The sequence below is a fragment of the Mesoplodon mirus genome (assembly GCF_964341445.2).
Source record: "Mesoplodon mirus genome assembly, chromosome: 6".
Classification (NCBI taxonomy): Eukaryota; Metazoa; Chordata; class Mammalia; order Artiodactyla; family Ziphiidae; genus Mesoplodon; species Mesoplodon mirus.
In genome coordinates, this window is record NC_138982.1 from 145,632,943 (window position 1) to 145,655,388 (window position 22,446).

The 22,446-nt window shown below is 54.9% G+C and overlaps 2 protein-coding genes across 9 annotated transcripts in view; both read left to right on the plus strand.

Annotated features, from left to right (window-relative positions):
• TRPM2 (transient receptor potential cation channel subfamily M member 2) overlaps positions 1-4,449 on the plus strand; it is a 50,712-nt gene extending 46,263 nt beyond the window's left edge. For all 8 annotated transcript variants that reach the window (XM_082624505.1, XM_082624509.1, XM_082624506.1 and 5 more), the window contains 3 exons: positions 1,445-1,546; positions 2,733-2,849; positions 3,603-4,449. In XM_082624505.1, the coding sequence (XP_082480631.1) occupies positions 1,445-1,546; positions 2,733-2,849; positions 3,603-3,728 (345 nt within the window). In that variant the 3' untranslated portion in view covers positions 3,729-4,449. The remainder of the gene's footprint in view (positions 1-1,444; positions 1,547-2,732; positions 2,850-3,602) is intronic.
• A 10,558-nt stretch (positions 4,450-15,007) lies between these two features.
• LRRC3 (leucine rich repeat containing 3) lies at positions 15,008-17,947 on the plus strand. The gene is given in 4 exon segments (XM_082624961.1): positions 15,008-15,144; positions 15,949-16,052; positions 16,055-16,094; positions 16,096-17,947. Coding segments are annotated over 4 exon segments (957 nt in total). The 5' UTR covers positions 15,008-15,112; the 3' UTR covers positions 16,877-17,947.
• Positions 17,948-22,446: the final 4,499 nt, after the last annotated feature.

Below are 22,446 nucleotides of genomic sequence, written 5' to 3' on the forward strand. Positions count from 1 at the left end.
ACTCTGTCCTTGGTTCTGAATGACAAAGGCCGGTCCTGGCCTTTTAGAGGGAATTCTCCCTCCTAGTACCTTGTTTTGCGGTTGTGAAAAGGGGTTCAGGTGCTCTTCGGAGCGGAAGCGCTAATTGAGCACGTACTGCATCCCGGGGGGCACCAGGCTCAGGGCTGAGGCTGCCTCGGGGGCTAGACTGGGTCTCCCTGCAGAGCTCAGGGGTTGGGGTCAGACGCGGCTCCCAGGTGGGTGTCTCAGGCGCGCACCTGCCCCTAGCCCTGGGGCCCGAGCTGAGCCTGGGGCTGGGGATGGGGGTGCACAGGCCCTCAGCTCAAGGGCGGCAGCTCCTTGCAGGACCGAAGGCCAGCGCGCACCCCAGAGGCCTTGTGACAGAATTGGGGTGTGGAAGGCCCTGGGCCTGTCCTGTCCAAGCGGGCCCAACTGCTCAGATTCTGACCCGCCAATCTGCCCTCTGCCCCCCACGACCCTGTCACTGCTCTGGGGTTGGAGTAGGCTGACCCTTGCAGGAGGACCGTGTCACCCCCCAGACCCCCGGCTGGTCTCTGGGTGCAGCTCTGTCCGGGGTCCCCTCCTCTGAGCCTGTACCCGGGAGTCCGTGATTCACCCAGCTCAGCAAGAGGCCGTTGGGTTTCCCCACCATCCACCCGGTGGCCCAGCAGCAGCTCTGCTGTGACAGAAAGTTAGTGGGTGTGTGTGGGGCAGAGGTGCCACTGAGGGTCTTCAGACCCCAACCAGGATTCCAGGGCCCTGGGCGGCTCCCGTTCTTGCAGCCATAGCCCCTGTGCCCTCTAGCTGAGGGAGCGTGGCTCTGAGCCCAGGCCCGGCCCTCTCCTCCCGCGGGTTCCCTGGCACCATTCAGCCTCCCTCTCTGGCACTTCAGTCTCTCCTGCCGATGGGTGTCTTCTGAGCTGTGTCCCTGTGTCCCCGAGAGAGGTACTGAGGGGCATCTGATGGTCCCCGCCACTGCAGCCAGCCAGGGCCTAGGGCGTCTCCAGGGCCTATGTGGATGGACGTGACGTGGACTGAGAGGGTCCCCTAGATGGATGGGGAGGGGAGTGCAGGTGCAGGCCCGTGTGTGGGGCGTCGGGAGTGGCCGGGAGCCTGGTGTGCCAGAGCACAGGCTGGAGACGGGGATAGGGATGCACACAGACAAGACACAGCCCGGCTGGCGCTCAGGGTGGTGGAGGTCAGGGGGCTGGCTCCCCTACAGTGCCCTGCATGCCTCAAAGGCTGTGCAACCCTCCTGCCCCGCGGGCTGACGTGGACTCTAGGCTCTGGGCAGTGTCACTCCAGCCCCGAGGCAGCTGCTGTCAGACACTCGTCCGCCTGTGGCTCCAGGGGGCTGGCCTGCTGCCCACGCTGGGCAGGTGGCCAGAGGAAGCGGGTCCCCAGACAGCCGTGCTGAGCCGCCCCTTCCTCCCTCTCTGCTCAGGGCTCCCGGGAACCAGGAGAGACGCTGCCCCGGAAGCTGAAGCAGGTCCTCCGGAGAGAGTTCTGGCCTTCCTTCGAGAACCTGCTGACGCAGGGCATGGAGGTGAGGTGATCTTTCTGCTCTGCTTGCACCTGTGCATCTGGGGCCCCGAGGTGCGGGTCGTGACAGCTGCAGGGTGGGCTGCATGGAGCTGGGGAGCCTCCTGGAGGGACCCACGTGGCCGCGGCTCTGGGCCCCTCGCCTTCTCTCTCTGTCTGGGTTTGCTCCTCCCGAGATCAAGTGGCAGGGGGCCACGGCCTCTGCCGCCCTGGGGCCGGGGCACGCCTGGCGTCCGGCCCACACTCCCTCTTGCCCTGAGCACAGCTGGGCACAAAGACATAACTCTCTTTTCAGTTAATGTGCAAAGGCCATACTTTTAGGTCCACATTTCCGAATCCACCTCGCTCTTTTTCAGGACCACATAATATTTTGTGCCATGATTTATTTAAACAGTCCTCCAAGTGGGCATCTGAGTCGTTGCTGGTTCTGTCTCTGTGGCATCTCAGGATGAAATAGGCAATGGCTGATATTTACGGTTTTGACCTACAAACCAAGCAGTTTCACACGGCTTGTCCCATGCAGCCCCACAGGGAGCACTGCCATCTCTCTTTTCTCTGCTTTGTAAAAATAAACTTCTTTATTTGTTGAGGTAAAATCCAAACAACATAAAAGGAACCATTTTGAAGTGGGCATTTCAGTGGCATTTAGTACACAGCGTGGCGTGGTCACCACCTCTGTCTAGTTCCAGAACATCCCATCACCCCGAAAGGAAGCCCATACCCATTGGCAGTCACTCCCTTCCCTCCCCCAGCCCCTGGCACCCACGAGGCTGCTTTCTGTCTCTGTGGATTTGCCTGTTCTGGACATTTATTATAGGTGGAATCATACAGCGTGCAGCCTTTGGTGTCTGGTTTCTTTCACTTTGCGTAATGTTTTGAGGTCCACTGGCCCTTTTTAATCCTCCCAAGGACAGTCGAGGCAGGTCTGGGTACCAGGCCAGAGACCAGAAGGGAGATGAGTGAGGCTGTGGGTCCCCACAATGCGTCAGTCAAGCTGAAGGTGGTGTTGGGGGCAGGTGGACGGGGTTGGGGAGAGCCAGGAGGGGCTTGGATGCAGTGGACAGCTGTGCTCAGAGCATCCCAGACCCGGACCGGTTGCAGAGAAAGCATGGGGCCCCTTCCTCTGGGAGGAAGCTGGGGGGCTCAGGGGTCCATCAGGCGAAACAGCTCACACCTGTGCTGCCTCCCAGGTGTACAAAGGGTACGTGGATGACCCAAGGAACACGGACAACGCCTGGATCGAGACGGTGGCCGTGAGCGTCCACTTTCCAGACCAGAGCGACGTGGAGCTGAAGAGGCTGAACTCTGTACGTGGCCTGTTGGGCCTCTGGCTCTGAGGACCAGGGGGACCGGGGGCATCAGTGCTCGGGAGAGCCCCGGGGCCTGCAGGGAGGGGTCTGAGGGGTTCCAGGGCCAGGGGCATCAGTGCTCGGGAGAGCCCCGGGGCCTGCAGGGAGGGGTCTGAGGGGTTCCAGGGCCAGGGGCATCAGTGCTCGGGAGAGCCTCGGGGCCTGCAGGGAGGGGTCTGAGGGCTTCCGGGGCCAGAGTGGGAGCTGCGTGGGTCAGAGCTGTGCCCAGACGGTACCAAGGGGGCATCCGGGAGAGGCCAGAGGGCAGCAGCAGGAGGCTGGGGCGCAGTCGGGGCTGTCCAGGAACCCTGGGGGCCTCCAGGCTCGCACCCAGGGAAGGCTGGTTCCAGCACCTTCGTGGGGTTGCCGTCCCCTGTACTTAGATCAGTCCTACGTATCCCTAATCCAGAACTGGGACCACGAAGTCCCAGGGAACAAAACTCAGGCTGTGTCTGCAGGACAGAAAACCCCAGAACAAGGCTGCACCTCTTCTCTCTCCTCCTTCAAGGGTTTTTAAGGCTTTGTGGGCATTTTCTGATTCGTGCCTGTGCAGCAGAAGGATAAAGCAAGCGGCCATTGGCCAGGCCTGTGGCAGGGCCGGGAGCCAGGTCGTGGGGTCCCCGTCACCCCCTGACGTCTGTAGTCTCGGGGTGTCTGGGTGGGGGCAGGGCTGGCTCAGGAGGGAGTCAGGATCTACCCCTGTCCTTGCAGCACCTATACTCCTGCGACGCGGGGGTGTCCATCCGGTGGCAGGTGGTGGACGAGCGCATCCCACTGTACGCCAACCACAAGGCCATCCTCCAGAAGGTGGCCGCCTTGTTCGGGGCCTACTACTAACCTGGGGACGCAGCCCGGGCAGCTCTGCAGGGGCCGGCAGAGCTGCTCCATCCACGGCCCCCTCGGATCAGCAGCCCCTTATGCCCAGCTGTTGAACTGGGAGGCTTCGGGGTGCCCTGGGAGGAGAGTTGAGCGGGGCGCAGGCGGGTTCCGGCCACAAGGCAGGGCCTCAGGGTTGAGATGGCCACGGGGACCCCACCAGCCAACACTGCTTGTCCCGAGCCTGCTGGCGGCCAGTGGACACCCTCCTGGCCACATCCTGTGAGCAGCATGTCCACGAGCAGAGGTGTCTCCACCCAAGGCTGGCACTTCCTGGAGAGTTGGGGTTCCCCTATGGCCTCCTCCTCAGGCCCACACCCCCAGAGGGCCTCCACCGTGACCTAACTCAGCCCCTTGCCTGGCCTGGGGCGGGGCACCGTGGGACCCATTTCCCTTGGCTGTCAGTGCTGAGCCCCTTAGCAGGGCAGGAGGTGCAGGCAAGCTCCGGCCTGCTCCCGAGATGCAGAGGTCTCTGCCTGTGTGCTGCCCCGGGACCCAGGCGGGGAGGACACAGACGCACTGTGCGGGCGGGGGCTCTCCTGCACATGGTGTCCCCTCCCTGAGAGCCCGGGAGGAGCGGGCGGTAGGTGTGGACTGAGGGGCCACCCAGTTCAGCATCAGCGACTCATAGGCCATTAGGAGCCGTGGAATGTTGTGAAAACCCCACATTAAATCCGCTTTCCTACACCAGCCTCGCCCGCCTCTTCTGTGCTTCCCTCGAATAAAGTTATAGACACAAGCAGTGGTCAAGGGGCTGTGTCTGGGTCACCAAGACCTCACCCAGCCCACAGCCAAGCTTCCTGGGGCCTGAGGGGGTCTCCTGTGGACAGCCTGCAGCCCCTCCAGTCTAAACTCATGATTTCTCCTCCAATCAACAGCCCCCCAACACACACACACACACACACACACACACACACACACACACACACACACTACCTCTTCCTCATTTCCTAGACCCCGGCTCTAGCCCCCAGCTTGGGACTCGGCCCCTTGCACCTCCCCTCTGGCCCCTACCCTGCAGGCACTCAGCCACTGTGGGGGCCTCGGTTTTTTATCTCGAATCTCATATCCAGCCAAACGACTGTTCCAGTGGCGGCACCGAACAAAGACCTTTTAGAAGCATAAGGACCCGGAAAGTGTGCTTCTCATGCACCCTTCCTGGAAGAATCTCTCAAAGATGAATTACAGAAAAGCAAAACACACTGTCTTAGTCAGCTTGGGCTGCAGAACAAGGCACCACAAATGGAACATTCACTTTCTCACAGTTCTGGAGGCTGGGAGTGGGGGTCAAGGTGTGGGCAGGGTGGTTCCTGGTGAGGGCTCTCCCCTGCTTGGCCACAGCCACCTTGAACTGTGTCCTCAGGTGGCCTTTCCTTGGAGTGTGCAGGAGGGGGGGCGGCTCTGGTTCTTCTCTTATCGGGGCACTAATTCTATCAAGTCAGGGCCCCACCCTTATGACCTAATTTAACCTTACTTCCTTAGAGGTCCTCCCTCCAAATACAGTCACACTGGGGATTATGGCTTCAACGTAGGAATTTGGGGGAGGGACACAAACATTTAGTCCAACACACACACACACACACACACACACACGTGCACAGACTGAGCTCTGGAAGCAAAGGAACCAGTAAATGTAGGGCCAAGTCCTGCCATTGTTGAGGCATAATATAAAAAGAAATTTAATGATAGCTTCTTGTCGAAACCCCAGCTGGTCTCCCTGGGAGCCGGCACAAGAACAAACGCAGAGAATCCAAGTGCAGCGCAGGTCTCCTCTTGCTCATGAGGGAGAAATAGATGCTGACTGGGCCTAGTGCTGGGAGAGAAACGCAGGCGGTGAGACCTGTAAGTGTATCACAGGCCCAGGGTGACCTCCAGAGGATAGAAAGAGAGGAATAATGTCAAACCACTGGAGGAAACAAAAGGAACGACCACATCAAGGAAAGAAAAAATACCAATAGAAGATGGTTCACATGAAATAAAATGGCAGGAAGCAGTCAAAACGTGTCAGCAATTATGGCACACACAAATTGTGAGTCATATTGGGATAAAAAATAAATTAACAAAAAATTTCTCTTCTTTTCTATATGTTTTTCTCTGTCACCCAAAGGAGACATGTACTGGATGACAACACAAGGGATTCATCCTAGCAAACACTCTCAAAAGGAAAACTGGGGAGACAGGTCCAGCAGAGGACAGAACCCAAGGCTCGAGTTTGTCCTTTTAAGGACAAAGGGGAATATTTGAGTGGGAAAAGGTATAAGTCCTTTAAGAAGGTAGCGCTTTTGTGAACTGCTATCCACCTAGAACAATACCTTTTTAAATATATAATGCAAAATTGATAGAAATTCACGGAGAAATGGGCAAATTCACAGTAATGTTTGAGACTTTTCTCTCAGAAATCAAGGAATCAAAGAGCAAAAGAAAAATAGGGCAGAATTTGAATAACGCAGTCAACAGGATTGAGGTCATTCTGTGTGGTGTGTGTGTGCATGTTTACCTACATATTATGTGTGTGTATTTATCTATAAATACATATTATATATTATACATATATATTATGCATAATTTACACACACGTGTGTTTATGTGTAAGTCGTGTGCAATATGTTTCTTTAGGTACAGTATGTGTGATATATATTGGTAGAGTAAATGATGTGTAATATGCGCATATACGTACACACAGTCTATGGCGTGTGTGTGATTCTGTACCCACCACAACAACATGGCCCAGAAGAGACACATGGTTCTCAGACACGGAACATTCACAGAAGTGGGCGTGCATCACACCCAGCAAGTGTGTGGGTCTCAGCAAGTCTCCAAGGGAGCTCCATCACTGAGGCCACACTCAGCTCACAGCTTCCGAAGCGTAATGTTAGAACGCAGCCGTGCCCCAGAAGGGGACAGAAGATACATCAGTGGTTCCATGTGGTTCCAGGTGCCTTCACGGGATGTGAGTGACCAGTCCCCTGACCACTGGAAGGCAGCTGAGGCGGCGTCGGGCACAGGACACTGCGGCACCCCACCCTCTGCCCTCCCTGGTGGGGGGCTTCCGTCCTCACTCTGGAGCCTCTAGTTTCAGGGCAGGAGGACCAATGGGGAGCGGCAGTGTCTCTGTGGGGAGAGCGGTTGCTGTCCCCGAGCCTCTGGTTGGCACTAGGCCCAGGGCCACCCCTGCTGCTCGGGATTTGGGGCAAGTGAGGCCTGCGGGCTGGGTGCTGCATGTGCTTCCACGCCCTCCACCTCCCGCCCGAGACCTGCACCCTCCTGGGGAGCAGCCAGAGCGAGACAGTGAGAGAGTCTCAGGTCACAGCCCCAGGGCTGTGGCTGAAAGTCTCAGGAAGGAACAGCTAGGACCCTAAATGCACTTATTTGAAAAGGAAAAGAGTGAAAGTAAATTATCTGTGGTTATGACTCAAGAAGCTCAAAAAGCGGCTACAGCATCAACCTAGGGGCTCCGGCAGGGACCAAGTCAGAGTTTACTGAGAGGGAAAAATTAAGAATTGGCACCGTGAATGTATTCAGGACCCGGCTCTTGAAAAGGGGCAACAAAATGGACAAAACTTGGAGAAGAGGAAGAGTGAGAGACCTGGGGAGGGGGACTGTGTGCTGGGGCGGGGGCGGGGGGCGAGGGACACTGCCCTGGAAAACCCAGAACTACTAGATAAGGTGCAGGTGGCGTCCACTTCCCCGGGAAACGGGCTGCCCTCTGCTCCCACACTGGATCCTGGCGGCGGCCCAGAGCGTGAGGCCCTTTGGTTCCGAGGGGCTTCGGGAAGGGCGCGGGGGGCTGGGCCCTAGCTGCTCAGGCCCAGTGCTCGGGAAGCCCTCGAGGGGAACCAATGTCAGGGCTTTTCGATCCAGGAATTCCGGGAGATCCAGGGATTCAGGGAGCGTAGGAGGAGGCTGAGTCTGGCCCAAGCTGCTGAGGGTAACGTTGCCCAAGGCAATCCATCCATCGAGGCTCTTTGGCGAGCTCAGGCCCTGCTTTTGTGGTGCTGGGCAGCGGGCAGGCTCGCTCAGGTGCCCTGGGTCCAGCCCCTACCCACGAGCTGGCTGCAGTCAGCAGAGCCTGGCCGGCCTGTGGTTCTGTCTGAGGGTCCCCACGGCTGCACGAGGGCAGGAGGCGGGGCCGTCTGGAGCCAGTGTGAGGCTGGGGCGGCTGAGGGCCACACTGGTGACAGTGGACGGGCAGGTGGGGGAGCAGGGTGGCGAGCACACAGCTAGACGGCCGGCCACGCCGCAAGGAGGGGCCAGTCCTGGGCTTCCCTGAGGTGTCTTTGCGGGCAGGCAAGGTTTCGGCCTTGCCAGGACGTTTCATTCATCTCCACCACGGTGGCTGCCGCAGGTTCTGCTCCTGCCACCCCCTCCCCAGGGAGGCGCACGCAGACCTCGCTAGCAAAGCAGCCTGCCTGGTGGGAAGCAATTAACCAGCTGAAGCATTGTGCTTTCTCCCTGGGGTCAGAAGGCCTGGATTCTAGGTGGATAAATGGGTGAGGTAATCAGCCCGGAGCCCATTCACACTATAAGGGCAGCTACAATGGACAGACCACGTGGCCAGAATGGCATTAGAAGGTTTCTGGTATTTCTGAGAGCAGGCTCGTGGTCTGGAGTGGACAGTGAGCCAGGCTCTCACGGGGCCCTGCAGCCTGGACCTGGCCAGCTGCCAGCACCTTCTGTGGCGACTCTGACGTCATCACCTAGTGAGGCCACGGACCAGTGAGGACCAGGAGGGCAACACTGCACCCTGAATGGACCCATCCATCCACCCACCCATCCATCATTCTATTCATCACCTACATGCGTAACCACCTGTGAGCGCACACGTGGCCAGCACACCGCTGTTTTTTTTTTATTGAGGAGTTACACGCCCTCAGTCACCCGCCCACATCTGAAGTGTGAGCAGCTTGGTGGGTTTTTTACTTATGTTGACGACCAGCACCCAGATCAAGACACAGAACATGTAGCCCCAGAAGCCCCTTCACACCTCTTCCCCATCCCTACCTCCACCCCCTGATCTTGAACTTTCCATAAACAGAAGCCACAGCGTGAACTCTGAGTGTCTGGTCCCTCCCCCCACCCCCCCGCATAATGGCTGGACTCACCTGCATCCACACTGCAGTTTTGGGTGGCGACCACATTCATGTGTTTAACTTAAATATTAAAAATATTCCATAATTTGGGGCTCCCCTCTTCAATCTACTCTACAATAACATAGCTGCAGCTTCACGGCTCATCTTATTTATATCCCTTTAAAAGACTGTTGATGGTAAGATTTGAGGGGCTCCTACCCACGTGGATGTCCACTGCATGGCCGGGGATGGGCACACCCTGCAGGGCTCCCACCCTAAGTGGCAGGTGGTCTCATGTGACCCGACGCAGTCTGTGATGAGAAGTGACAGCCGACACCACCCCCTAAAGCGGCCACTGACATAGCAGTGAACAGTCCCAGCTAGGAGTCAACTAAAGGGAGAAAATGGGCTCAAAAAAGACTCAGTCCTGGGGCTTCCCTGGTGGCGCAGTGGTTGAGAGTCCGCCTGCTGATGCAGGGGACAAGGGTTCGTGCCCCGGTCCAGGAAGATCCCACATGCCATGGAGCGGCTGGGCCCGTGAGCCATGGCCGCTGAGCCTGCGCGTCCGGAGCCTGTGCTCCGCAACGGGAGAGGCCACAGCAGTGAGAGGCCCATGTACTGCAAAATAAATAAATAAATAAATAAAGGACTCAGTCCAGAAGAAGGCAGGAAAAGAGGAAAAGGAAACAGAGCAGGGGGACAAAGGGGGCAGAAACAGAGGACAGACGGGAGCTCACTGTTCCCATCACCCTGTGGATGTGGGGTACCAAGCCATCACCTGCACCACCAGCCTTATTGTGCGCCCCGTTTCCCCACTGTGCCCGGGTATATCCCAGGATCCCACATCCCATCTAGTTGCCATTTCTTGTCTTTTATGATCTCTCCATTTTGGAAGCATACTGATCAGTCACTTTGTATAAAGTGCCTTTCAATTTGGGTATGTCTGACGTGTTCCCACGATTGGCAAGAGATTGTGCATTTTTGGCAAGAATACCATGGCAGTGATGCCGTGTCTTTCCCAGTCCGTGGTATCAAGGGCTACATGATGTCAGTCTGTCTTATTACTGATATTAACCTTGGTCACATATGTAAGGTAGTTTCTGCTGGGTTTCTTCACTGTAAAGCTATTATTTTTCCCTTTGCAGTTAATAAATATATGGAGGATGAAACTTTGATGCTATGGAAATCCTGAAGGAAACTAAATATAAAGACATAGGAGGGGGGAGGGATAAATTGGGAGATTGGGACTGACATATACACACTACTATATATAAAACAGGTAACTAATAAGAACCTGCTCTGGGCTTCCCTGGTGGCACAGTGGTTGAGAATCTGTCTGCTAATGCAGGGGACACGGGTTCGAGCCCTGGTCTGGGAAGATCCCACATGCCACAGAGCAACTAGGCCCGTGAGCCACAACTACTGAACCTATGCGTCTGGAGCCTGTGCTCCGCAACAAGAGAGGCCGCGATAGTGAGAGGCCCGCGCACCGCGATGAAGAGTGGCCCCCGCTTGCCACAACTAGAGAAAGCCCTCGCACAGAAACGAAGACCCAACACAGCCAAAAATAAATAAATAAACAAATGTGGGGTTTAAACAAAAAGAAAAGAAAAAGAAAGAAAAAAGAATATTATTTAAAAAAAAAAAAAGAACCTGCTCTATAGCACAGGGAACTCCACTCAATACTCTGTAATGCCCTATATGGGAAAAGATTCGATATATGTATATGTATAACTGATTCACTTTGCTGTACACCTGAAACTAACACAACATTGTAAATCAACTCGACTCCAATAAAAATATTTTTAAAAAAGACATAGGAGGTTAAAAGCAAAAGGATGGAGGAGGATATCCCAGGCTAACCCACCAAAACAGACAGCTGGAGTGGTTATTAGTGTCAGGAAAGTCGAATTCAAGGCAAAGAATCTGGGGATAAGGAGGCTCTTTTCATAATGATAAAGTGGTTGATTAATCAAGAGGACACACTAATTTGAATATAAGCCTTCAAAATGCATGAAACAAAAACTGATAGAACTGCAAGGAGTAACAGACAGATCTCAGGAACCTCAACACACCTCTGTCGATAATTAAGTAGCAAGTAGGTGGAAAATCAGTAATCATACCATCAGCAGACTTGATTTCATCAATATTTATAGAATATTCCTCTGAGCAATAGAACACACATTTAAGTACACACATAACAATTTTTAACATGGGCCGTATTCTGGTCCATAAAATGAGTCTAAATAAGTTTAAAAGGATCTGATGCATACAGTGTATGTTCTCTAACAACAATGGATTTAAATTAATAAGCAAATGCGGAATAATCTCTGCAAAATCCTCAAATATCTGGAAATGAAATAACGTACTTCTAAACCCATGGGTCAAAAAGAAATCAAAAGGTGTATTTGCAAATATTTCAAACTTAATGAATATGAAAATACAACATAGAGTTTTTGGGACGCAGCTAGAGCAAGACTTGGAAATTTATATGCCTACGCAGGCATATCTTGTCTTATTGTGCTTTGCTTTATTGCACTTTGCAGATATTGTGTCTTTTACAGATTGAAGGTTTGTGGCAACCCTGAGTCGAGCAAGTCTATTGGCACCATTTTTTCCAACAGCATTTGTTCACTTCGTATCTCTCTGTAACATTTTGGTAATTCTTTCGATATTTCAAACTTTTTCATTGTTATTACATCTGTTATGGTGATTAGTGATCAGTAATCTTTGGTGCTACTACTAGGACTCAGATGATGGTTAACTTTTTTTTTAGCAATAAAGTATTTTAAAATTAAGTTATATAAATTTTTTTAGACATAATGCTATTGCACACTTCATAGACTACAGTATAGTGTAAACATAAGTTTCATATGTCCTGGGAAACCAAAAATTTAAGTGACTTGTTTTATCTTGATATTCATTTTATTGCAGTAGTCTGGACCTGAACCTGCAATATCTCCAAGATATGCCTATACTAGAGAATAAGAAAGGTCTCAAATCAGTGAGCTCATCTTCCTCCTTAAGACACTAGAAAAAGAAGAGAAAATTAATGTAAGTAAAAGATTAGAGTAGAAGTCAATGGGAAAAAGAAAAGGAAAAAAATAGAGAAATCTATGAAACGAAGAACTGCTCCTTTGAGATTATCAATAAAACTGACACACTTCCATACTGACTGGTCAGTAAAAGGAAAGAGAGAAGACACAAAGCACCAACATCAGGGATGAAAGAGATGACATCACTTCATACTCTATATTGAAAGGATGAACAATTTTATGCTGATAAATTCAACAGATTTGATGAAATGGGCAATTCCTTGAGAGATGCAAGCTATAACGTTCAGTCAAAGAAAAAAATAACCTCAGCAACTCTGTATCTATTAAATAATTCCACAGCATGTAAAAATAATAATACATCATGAGCCAGTGAGATTTATTTCAAGGACACAAGGTTGATTTAACACTTGAAAGTCAATCAGTATAATCCGTCATATTAATAGACTAATAAAAATATTCTTCATAGATGTAGAAAAAAACGTTCGACAAAATCCAACATCCATTCCTGTTAAAAACTCTCAGCAAACTAGTAATCGAAGGAAGCTTTCTTATACTGATAAGGACAGCTACAAAACCCTACAGTCAACATTATTCTTAATGTGAAAGACTGAATGTTTCCCCTTAAGGTCAAGAAGAACAAGGATATCTGCTCTCACTCCTCCTATTCGGTATTGAACTAGGGCTCTAGCCAGCACAGTTAGGTATGAAAATGAAGTAAAAGACATTCAGACTGGGAAGAAAGCAGTAATACTCTTTTTAGTTACAAATAACGTGATTGTGTATGTAGAAAATCCCAAGGCTTCTATTAAAAAGTTACTAGAACTAATAAGTGAGTTTAGCAAAGTTCAGATCAGTATATAAAAATTTATTTTATTTCTATATATTAGCATTTAACAAAGATAAATTGAACTTAAAATACTATTTACAATAGCATTAAAAAATCAGAGATAAATCTGACAAAAGATGTGTGAGATCTGTAAACCAAAAACTACAAAACACAAATGAAAGAAATAAAAGAAGCTCTAAATAAATGAGAAAATATACCATGTTCATGGATTGGAATACTCAATATTGTCAAGATGTTAATTCTCTTAAACTGATCTGTAGATTCAATGCAATCCCACACAAAAGCCCACTAGGCTTTTTTGTTTTTGTTTTTAATTTTTGGCTGCACCCCGAGGCATGTGGGATCTTAGCTCCCCAACCAGGTATTGAGCCCACACTCCCTGCATTGGAAGGCAGAGTTTTAAACACTGGAATGCTGGGGAAGTCCCCACTAGGCTTTTTGGGTAGAAGTTGTCAAGCTGATTCTAAAATTCATGAGGAAGTACAAAGAATCTTGGATGACCAGAAGAACTTTATGGAAGAACAAAGTTGGAAGAATCATAGCTCACACTGTACACCAAAACTAACTCAAAATGGATAATAGACCCAAATGCAAAATATAAGTGCAATATGTAAGATTTCTTACATATGACACCAGAAGAATGATCCATAAAAAATAAAACACTGATAAATTGGACTTCATCAAAATTTAAAATTTCTCTTTGAAAAACTTTAAAGAGAATGAAAAGACAATCCACAGAATCAGAGAATATATATACATATCACATATCTGATACAAATCACAAAGAATTCTCAAAACTCAAAATAAGAAAACAACTCAATTAAAAGTGGGTAAAAGATTTGAACAGAACACTTCCTTAAAGATAGACAGACAGCAAATAAACAGATGAAAAGACACTTAAGTCATGAGTGAAGTACAAATTAAAACCACGATGAGATATACCCTTACACACCTATTAGAATATCTAAAATTAAAAAGAGTGACCATACCAAGTGCTGGTGAAGATGCGGAGCATACACAGCACAGGAATGTAAAATTGTACAATCACTTTGGCAGTTTCTTAAAAGTTAAACATAAGCTTCTGTATGAACCAGTCATTCCACTCCTAGATATTTACCTAAGAGAAATAGAGTATTTGCCCCAACAAAGATTGTACACAATTTTCATATCAGCTCATTTGTAATAGCCAACAGCTGGAAACAACCCAAATCTCCATGAGCAGGTGAGTGGATATACAAATGGTGGAACATTCCTGCAATGTCTCATTACTCAGCCCCAAAAGGAATAACCATTGCTAAATGCATCAGCACCTGGTGAACCAAAATGAATTATGCTGAGTGAGAGAAGCTAGACAAAACGTACACAACCATGATTCCATTTATATAAATTACAGGAAATGCAAACTGATCTAGTGATAGAGCAGATGAGTGCTTGCCTGGTGATGGGGACCAGAGGGGATGGATTGCAAACGGGAGACTGGGGTATTTACCATCAATACTTTGAGGTGGTGATGGTTTCACGGGTGTATACAAATGTCAAAATGTATCAAATTTGAATATGTGGTTTACTGTATATCAATTACACCACAGTAAAGCTGTTATAAAACCCCTAAGGATGGCTCAATCCCCACATTGCCTACGCGCCTTGGACGCCCATGCATGGACCCTAAGACGCGAGGTGGAGGAGTGGGGGTGGGGATATGGGGGGTGGGCAGGAAGAGACCCAGGTGGGCGGAGACCTAACTCCATTAACGCTTTGGCAGCCACTGGCACCATACCTGAGACAGACGTTCTGGGTCTTCGCGCTGACCCGAGGGTCTCCAACTTCCCCGACCCCGCCCCCCACATCCTGGAGCCAGAGCCAGGGGCGGGGCTGGACACCGGCAGGGGAGGGGCTCTGGGGTCCCCCCCCCACGACCCCGCCCACAGCCCATGAGACACACTCCTGTCTAAAATCCTGATCCCAGGCCCGCCCACGCCTTCCCCACAAGCTAGGCTCCCAGGCCCCGCCCTTCGTCCTCAGGACCCCCTCCCCCCATCGTCCAGGCCCCGCCCCACTCAAGACTCCGGCCAGACCTCGCCCTGGCCCCACCCCCCATCTTTAGACCCCGCGATGTCCTGGCCGCGTCCTGTCACACAAGCTCCGCCCATGCCCCGCCCCTAATTCTCAGGCCCTGCTGTCGTTCAGGCCCCGCCCCGCTCCGGACTCCGCCCCGCCCCACAGCTCCGCCCCAGGCTCCGCCCAGGCCCCGCCCCGGGAGCGCAGGCCGAGCCGCGTGTGTACCCAGCGGCCGCGGACTTGGGCGTAGGCCTCCGGGTCGCCACCGCCCTCCGGGCGTGGCGCCGGCTCGGATTCCGAGCGGCAGAGAGCCTCATGCACAGCAGTCTCCGGACGCGGCCGCGCAGGTAAAGCTCCCGCCTCATCCCGGAGCGTGGACACCCCCGCCCCCGTCCATCCCCCACCCGGGAGTCCCGGGGGTCCCTGGGGTCCGGAGCCTGGGAATCCAGAGGTCCGAGGTCTGGGGTCCCCCCGGGGCCCGAGCCCCGCCCGCCCAGGCCCCGCGCGGCCCCGCCACTCCACGCCCAGCGCGGGCCGCGCGCCCAGGGCTTGGCTTTTCTCTTTTCTCGTTTCCCTTTTTCAAACATAATTGATATAAAAGGCGCCGACCCCGATGCCGGTGCGGGTGGCTCTTCCCATTAGGGCCGACAGAGAAGAGCTTTAATGTTATAATTGTCAAAGGGATTGTCACAATTAGCAAAGCGCTGAGCTTCTGACAGCAGCCTAGCCCCGCGGGGATGAGGGTGCCGCCTTGGTTCCCAGTGGTGGCCGGCGGTCGCCCCTGCATTCCAGTTTCTTACGAAAACCCTGCAGCCCAGTCTTCCTGCTTTCCAGCCCTGAGTAGCTAGGAGGGGTGGACTCCCATTACCCGGTGCTGTCCAAGCCCCTGACCCCCAAGGTGTGCAGTGGGTGTGTCCAGGGCAGGGTGGCAGTGTTCTCGGTCGGCTTTGCTGGGCACCAACCCCCAGCCAGCAGTCAGCACAGCCTTGCTCTCCTGGGTGGCAGTGGGAATCTCCAGGAGGACGTCACAGAGACCCCCCCCACTGGTCAAGTGTGTCCGTTTGGCTGTGACATCTCCCCCAAAGTCAAAGTGTGCCCCTGGGTCCCCAGCCAGGCCACGGCCGGCAATGCTGATTGCTTCTCTCTTTTAGGACCGAAAGAGAACACCGTTCTTCCTGGCACGTGAGGAGGGAGCGTTTATGTCTGTGTGGGATGGTCCCTTCCACAGCGGCACCGGGGAGTGGGGAAGAGTGTAGACCGCCGCGCTGAGTGAGAGCGAAGTGCCGTCTGTCCCCAGTGGTCAGGATGGGCCCCGTGGGCAAACACAGCCCGTCGTCCCTGCCGGTACCCACGGGGGGGTCTTGCCTCCTCCTCCTCTTCTGCCTGCGGTTGGGTGCCTCTTGCCCGCTGAGCTGCCAGTGCCCTGACCATGCCGGGGCCGTGGCCGTCCACTGCAGCGGGAGGGGCCTGCAGGAGATCCCCAAGGACGTCCCCACTGACGCTGTGCTCCTGAAGCTTGACGCCAACAAGATCGCCCGCATCCCCAACGGAGCCTTCCAGCACCTGAACCAGCTGAGGGAGCTGGACTTGTCTCAGAACGCCATCGAGACCATTGGCCCCGCCGCCTTCTCGGGCCTGGCCGGGGGCCTGCGGCTGCTGGACCTGTCTCACAATCGCATCCGCAGGATTCCTAAGGACGCGCTGGGCAAGCTCAGCGCCAAGATACGCCTGTCCCACAACCCCCTGCACTGTGAGTGCGCCCTGCAGGAGGCCCTGTGGGAGCTGAAGCTGGACCCTGACTCAGTGGACGAGATCGCCTGCCACACCTCGGTGCAGGAGGAATACGTGGGGAAGCCGCTGATCCAGGCTCTCGACTCCGGCGTCAGCTTCTGCAGCGTCCACCACAAGACCACCGATGTGGCCATGCTGCTCACCATGTTTGGCTGGTTCGCCATGGTGATCGCCTACGTCGTGTGCTACGTGCGCCAGAACCAGGAGGACGCCAGGAGGCACCTGGAGTACCTGAAGTCCCTGCCCAGCACTCCTGCGTCCAAGGACCCCATCGGCCCCACACCCTAGTGCCCACGGCTCCAGCAGCCCAAGGCCCACCTGTCTCCTGTCACTCCTGTAGCAGATGGTGACTGAGTCCCACCTTCGATGTTCCCCCAGGGAGGGTGACACGGCTGCTTCTGTCCAGGGCTTCACTCCGACAGAGCGCTTTCCACGGGGCGTGTAGCTGCTGCGACACCTTCAGGTCAGGCAATTCTACCATCGGACCCACTGACAGATGAGGACACGGGCTCAGAGAAATGGAAAGTCATGGACAGGAAGTGATCCCGCTGGGGTGTAAATTCAGGCCGTCCATCCTGCTACGCCCCTTCCGCTCTGGGAGCCTGTGCCACGGGGCGCCCGCAGGGTGGACTAGCATTCAGAGGAGAAAGGGTGCGTGCCCATGAGTCAGGCTCCCCGAGGAGGTTGGGTGCATTTTGCTGGCTGTAGGCACAGGTCGTCCTACCCCGTGGAACTGGTTTGCTTTTGCTTCCCCAGTATTTCCTGAACACCTCTGAGCACAGGGCTCTATCCACAGCCAAGTGGTAGAGACCGGATTTTTCTCGGGAGATAAGTGGAACATGTAACCTTTGAACAACTTTGTCAACTTTGTTTATTCTCAGAATGTGTGTTAAGAGTAACACTTGTACCAAAATTTCAGTCCAGTGAGAAGGGGAAAAAAAAAAACCAACCCCAAACCAAAAACTTAAACCATGGAGAGAAACCTGAGGAAGGTCCATAGTAGCTCCTCAGGGGGCTGTGTCAGCAGCCAGAGAAGTGTGGCCGTGTCCCGATTCCTGCTCCTGCGGCTGTGCCCTGCCCCAGGGAGCCTGTCATCTTGGGTCGCTCCACGCCTTGCTTTTCTACTCACTAAGCAGCTCCTTTCCAATGGATGGGAGGATCGACCTCTGATGTTTCAGGGCTCTTCAACAGGTTGCTTCGTTTCCTCCACCGACGGGGACTCTCTCCTTTTCAGCTTTGCTGACAGGACTCTCAATGCTACTTTACTGCTCAGTTTTGTTACCTAATTCATGTTCAGGGTAGACTTTACCTCCACCTGTGTAACCCTGATCTGTCTTTCCAGTTTTATTTTTCACGGTCTTTTTGTATGAGTGTTTATATTTTAAACTACTTCAAATATTTTGGGGGGAAGCCAGTTAGGGGTACATTGCTCGTGGATCTAAGGTGTAAAGGACAGATGCTTAGAAAGGGTAAAGGTCGGGGGAGGTTTGTACTCGGAAAGTGTCGTGTGACTGGCAGTGGGAGACACATTTACGTGTGGATGCAGTGCGTCATGAGTTTTCAGTTGTGGTGCGTTAAAAAACAACCAACAGATGCCACTACCCTCCCACACCCCAGCACCCCCCCTGCGGTCACGGGGGGCACAGCACGCACAGTGTGACCCGGGGGCTCTGTGCTCTGAGTGTGGGGTGGGCCCTTCTCTGCCCACCGCCCAGACCAGGGTGCAGGAGTGGGGGGCAGGGCTCAGATGATGCTGCGAATGATGCCGGTCCTCAGGACACCAACAGCCCACCCACCCTGCCAGTGAGAACTAAAAAAGCCAAGCAGCCAGCCTGGGTGCTGGTCCGCTTGTGGGACAAACGCCATGGGAGCAGGTACGTGTGGCCGCCGGCTGACCAGCGGGACACGGGCTCTGTGGGTGAATTGGGTCTCCCTTCCCCATGCATCCCGGGGTGAAGGGTCCCGCCACACAAGGAGCCGTCACCTGGCAGGTTTGCCCGATGGACGTGACCCTGAGTCCCAGACTGAGGCCTGGATGGAGGTGGGGGCGGATGTGAGCGTCTTGCCGTTGTGGCTCGGGTCCCACAGGTGCCAGCCGGCCTGGGCACCTCGGGGGGCCCTTTCCGCTGCCAGGGAACTCTTCATTTGCTCTTACATAGAGCCAGCCCGGAGCCTGACACCAGCCAGATGCTCTTCTGGGGGCGCACGGGGAGTGAGTGGGGCTTCTTTCCCCCCAGCCTTTGCTGGTACCCAGCGCCCAGCCAGCCTTCCCCCTGGTGTGGGCCTGCCAGGCTCCTGTTCCTCCCTGCTGGGAAGAGGAAGTGGGCCCAGGAGCCCAGAGCACACCCGAGGGCCCACTCCCTCTCATCCCGAGTCCAGAGTCAGGGCGCTGCCGGCCCCTCCTGGCCTTTCTGGCCTCCTCGCCCCTTGTGGGGTCTCCCCGGAGAGCATACCTCCCTCCCAAGACCAGCAGGACCCCAATTCCAGGACCCGGAAGCTCCTTCCTGCTCATGGAAGCTCCCAGCCCTGGTGTCTGGGAGCCCAGCCCTCCCCTTGCCCTTTTTCCCCTTCCTCCTTTTCTCTGTCTTCCTCTCCCCTCCCATAAGGGACTGCTGAAGGCAATGCCCTGCCTGGGCCCACCCGGTTCCTTGCTGCCCTGTGTGAGTACAGACGCCCATCCCCAGCCCCGTGGGTCCTCAGGCTGACCCTCCACCTGCAGCCCAGCACCGATGGGCCGGCATGAGCCGGCATTTGCTGTCTTCTAGTTCTGTGGAGGCCGGGGTCAAGCTGGCCCCATAGAGGGGACCCGTGTTGACAGTGGTGGGGACACAGCAAAGGGGGTGCCTCAGTCGGGGGGTCAGTGGGCGGCGCCTTTTTGGGACATGGGTGGCCCCTGGCTGTCATCGCAGTCCAGGTGAGAGGCGTCAAAGAGCTTCGTGCGCACAGCCCCGCTTCTGCAAAGCCCCTCCTGCCTGCGGAGGTAGCACTTCACAGGGTCTGGGGGTCAGGGTGGGATGACTTTGGGGCTCCTTATGGGGCAGAGGCGTGGTGTGAGTGCACTGTCCTGACAGCCACCCAGCTGGGCCTCTCATCCTTCCCATGGGGGCCAGAGGGGAGGGGAGGGGCAGTGAGGGGCTCATGGGCCGCTCGGGAGCCCGGTCCCCCTGCCCAGCCACTCCGGGCCGGGGTGAGACTGCTTGCTCTCTTCGTCCCTGGCCTCACCATGGGCGGTGCCCTTGGAAACCAGAGCCCCACCCCTGATCCTGACCCTAGGAGGGGACACCCCACACTCAGAGCCTCCTGACACCCCACCTCCCTTCCTCTTTGGACTTTGGGGCCCCCAGACACCCACAGTTGCTCCCTTGGGTGGTCCAGCACTGGGGGATGAGCAGGCATACCGCTGAGCCCCCAGGAGAGCCATCCTGATACACAGAGGCTCTCCCTGGTGGGTTGGGCTCCCAGTTCTGCTCCAGAAACACCCCAGGCCCCTCCTCAAGGCTGGCTGCAAGGCTGTAGGAGGGCCTCGAGGCTGGGGCTGGGAGGATGCCTGAAATGGTTCCTCTCTGGGAAGGGCCCCGGTGCTGGAACCAGGGATTGCCCCCCACCTTGGGGACCCAGTCCCTCAGTCCCCCTGCAGGGAGGGTGGATGACAGTTTTAAATTGGATGTGGGACTGGGGTTAAACCTGGTTGTGTTTTTCTTAAAGGAAAGTTGCTCCAGGGAGGAGGTGGGGCGGAGGGGAGGGGATAAAGGCGGGGGGCTGGACAGCCCTGTGCCCGGTGCTCCCCAGCCTCCCTTGCAGCCTGTTGTCCAAGATGCGTTTGCATGAGACTTGGGTCCTGGACTAAGTTCCCTGGGGAGGAGGCGCTGAAGACTGTGGAGCAGATGGAATGTTCTGGACTTGTGGCAGCTCCCCCGCCTCCGCCATGGCAGGAGCCTGGGGCGGTTTCTGGAGTCGTCTTTCCTGGAGGCTTGGCCCCAAACCCCATTCTACTGTCCTCCCCACCTACCGTCTGCGAATCCTCAATAAACCTTTGTGCTTCAGTCCACTGCGGAGGGGCTCTGTTATCTGTGGCTCTGCGACCCCACCCGGGCCGGACCTGCCCACGTTGCCTTCCCTGCTGTGTTGTGGAGCCGCCAGCGCTGCGAGCCCACGGCTAGAAGAGCCGGGCCAGGGATGGGGTGCAGGGGGCGCTGGGCCCGCCTGGAGTGGCTCGAACAGGCTCGTGACGGCCGACTGTCAGGTTTTGAGGAATTTTGTGAGTCAGTCGACACCGTGATGTCAGCTTGAGGTTGTCCACGGGAGAGTCTTTACTTCAGGGCCATTGACAGCAGCTACAGTCGAGTCGCCCTCTCCTGCCCCGAGAAGGCTGTTGGCCGTTTGGAGGTTGTTAGCACTGCTGCTGGGGTCCCTCAGGGACACCGCCTGGCCCCCAGTGAGCCAGTTCTGCTTTCACATCACCTCCCACCTCAGGTCAGTTCTGGGGGCAGAGCAGTGGCCCCCCAAGGATGTCCAGGTCCTAATCCCGGGAGCCTGTGAAGATCGGGAATGGACCACCAGCCAAGGAATGCAGGGAGGAACGCAGGAAGCCCCTAGAAGCTGGAAGAGGCAGGGAATGGATTCTCTTTTGGAGCCTCTGGAAGGAAACAGCCCTGCACACTTTGGTTTTAGCCCAGTGAGACCCGTTTTGGACTTCTGACCTCTAGCATTTTAAGAAAATAAATTGGTATTGTTTAGGCCACTAAGTGTGTGGTCCTTTGTTACAGCAGCTTCAGGGAACTAACAGTCTCCCCACTTTGAGAGCGGCTTCTGTGCCCAGAGCAAATGGCCATCTGAGCTCCGTGGCCGCCCTGCTCGTCTGCACTGAGTCCCAGTTCTTGGGGTCAGTACGTGTTTAATGCCTTGGCCGAGTGACCAAGAGTGGCCTCAGGAGCTCACTTCACCTCTTGGCCTTACTCCCTTCCCTGCAAGATGGGAGCTACCCTCCCAGACGAAGGGCCATAGTGCGGGGGCCACAGCAGGGCTGGAACTCCGAGCCCGCCGGCTTCCACGGTCCCCACACACACGCACGCTACACACCTACAGTGTGCACACACGTGCACGCACACACTCATGCACGTGTATGCATGTGCTCACCCAGACACACACACCCACACTCACCACACATGCACACACACCCACCAGGCAAGCCCACAGGTGCACGCATTCACACTCACACAGGGCCATACATTGGACACTTGCCCCCGCCAGCAGACGTGCCCACAAAGTGTGTACGCACACACACGCACACACGCGCGCACGCGCACTCATTTCTCCTTTGCCCAGGAGACGTCTGGGGGCCCCGCTCAGCCTCGCCCCCCACAGGCTAGGGAGAGAGGCGAGGCCTTGCCGACCCCTAACCGGGGGCCCTGAGGTCAGATGTAGGGGGACCCCCCGAGTGCCAGGCTGGGTGCAGGATCTTGAGGAGGCTGCGTGTCAGGAGGGACAGCTCTTCAGGGGCAGCAGCTTGGACCCGGCCTGGAGGAAGGGCCTCTGGGTGGGTGCCCCAGGCCCGGAGCTGGTGAGGGTGGGCCGGGGGGCGGGCTGCACACGGGGGGCCCCACGGAGGACGTGCTGACTGACGGGGATGAGATCGGGCTCAGCGGCTGCCAAGCTGCACGGCCTTGCAGGAACCCGGCATGGAAATCAGCGCTCAGGCCCGCAGCTGGGCCCAGGGCAGGCTGCCCACTGGCAAAGAGCAGCGGCCATGAAGGCACGTGGACAGCGTGTACCGCCAGGCAGGGCACCTCAGCGGATTCTCATGGGGCCCTGGCTCGGTCGGGAATATTTTTATTTTCAGACACGAAACCCAAGATTCC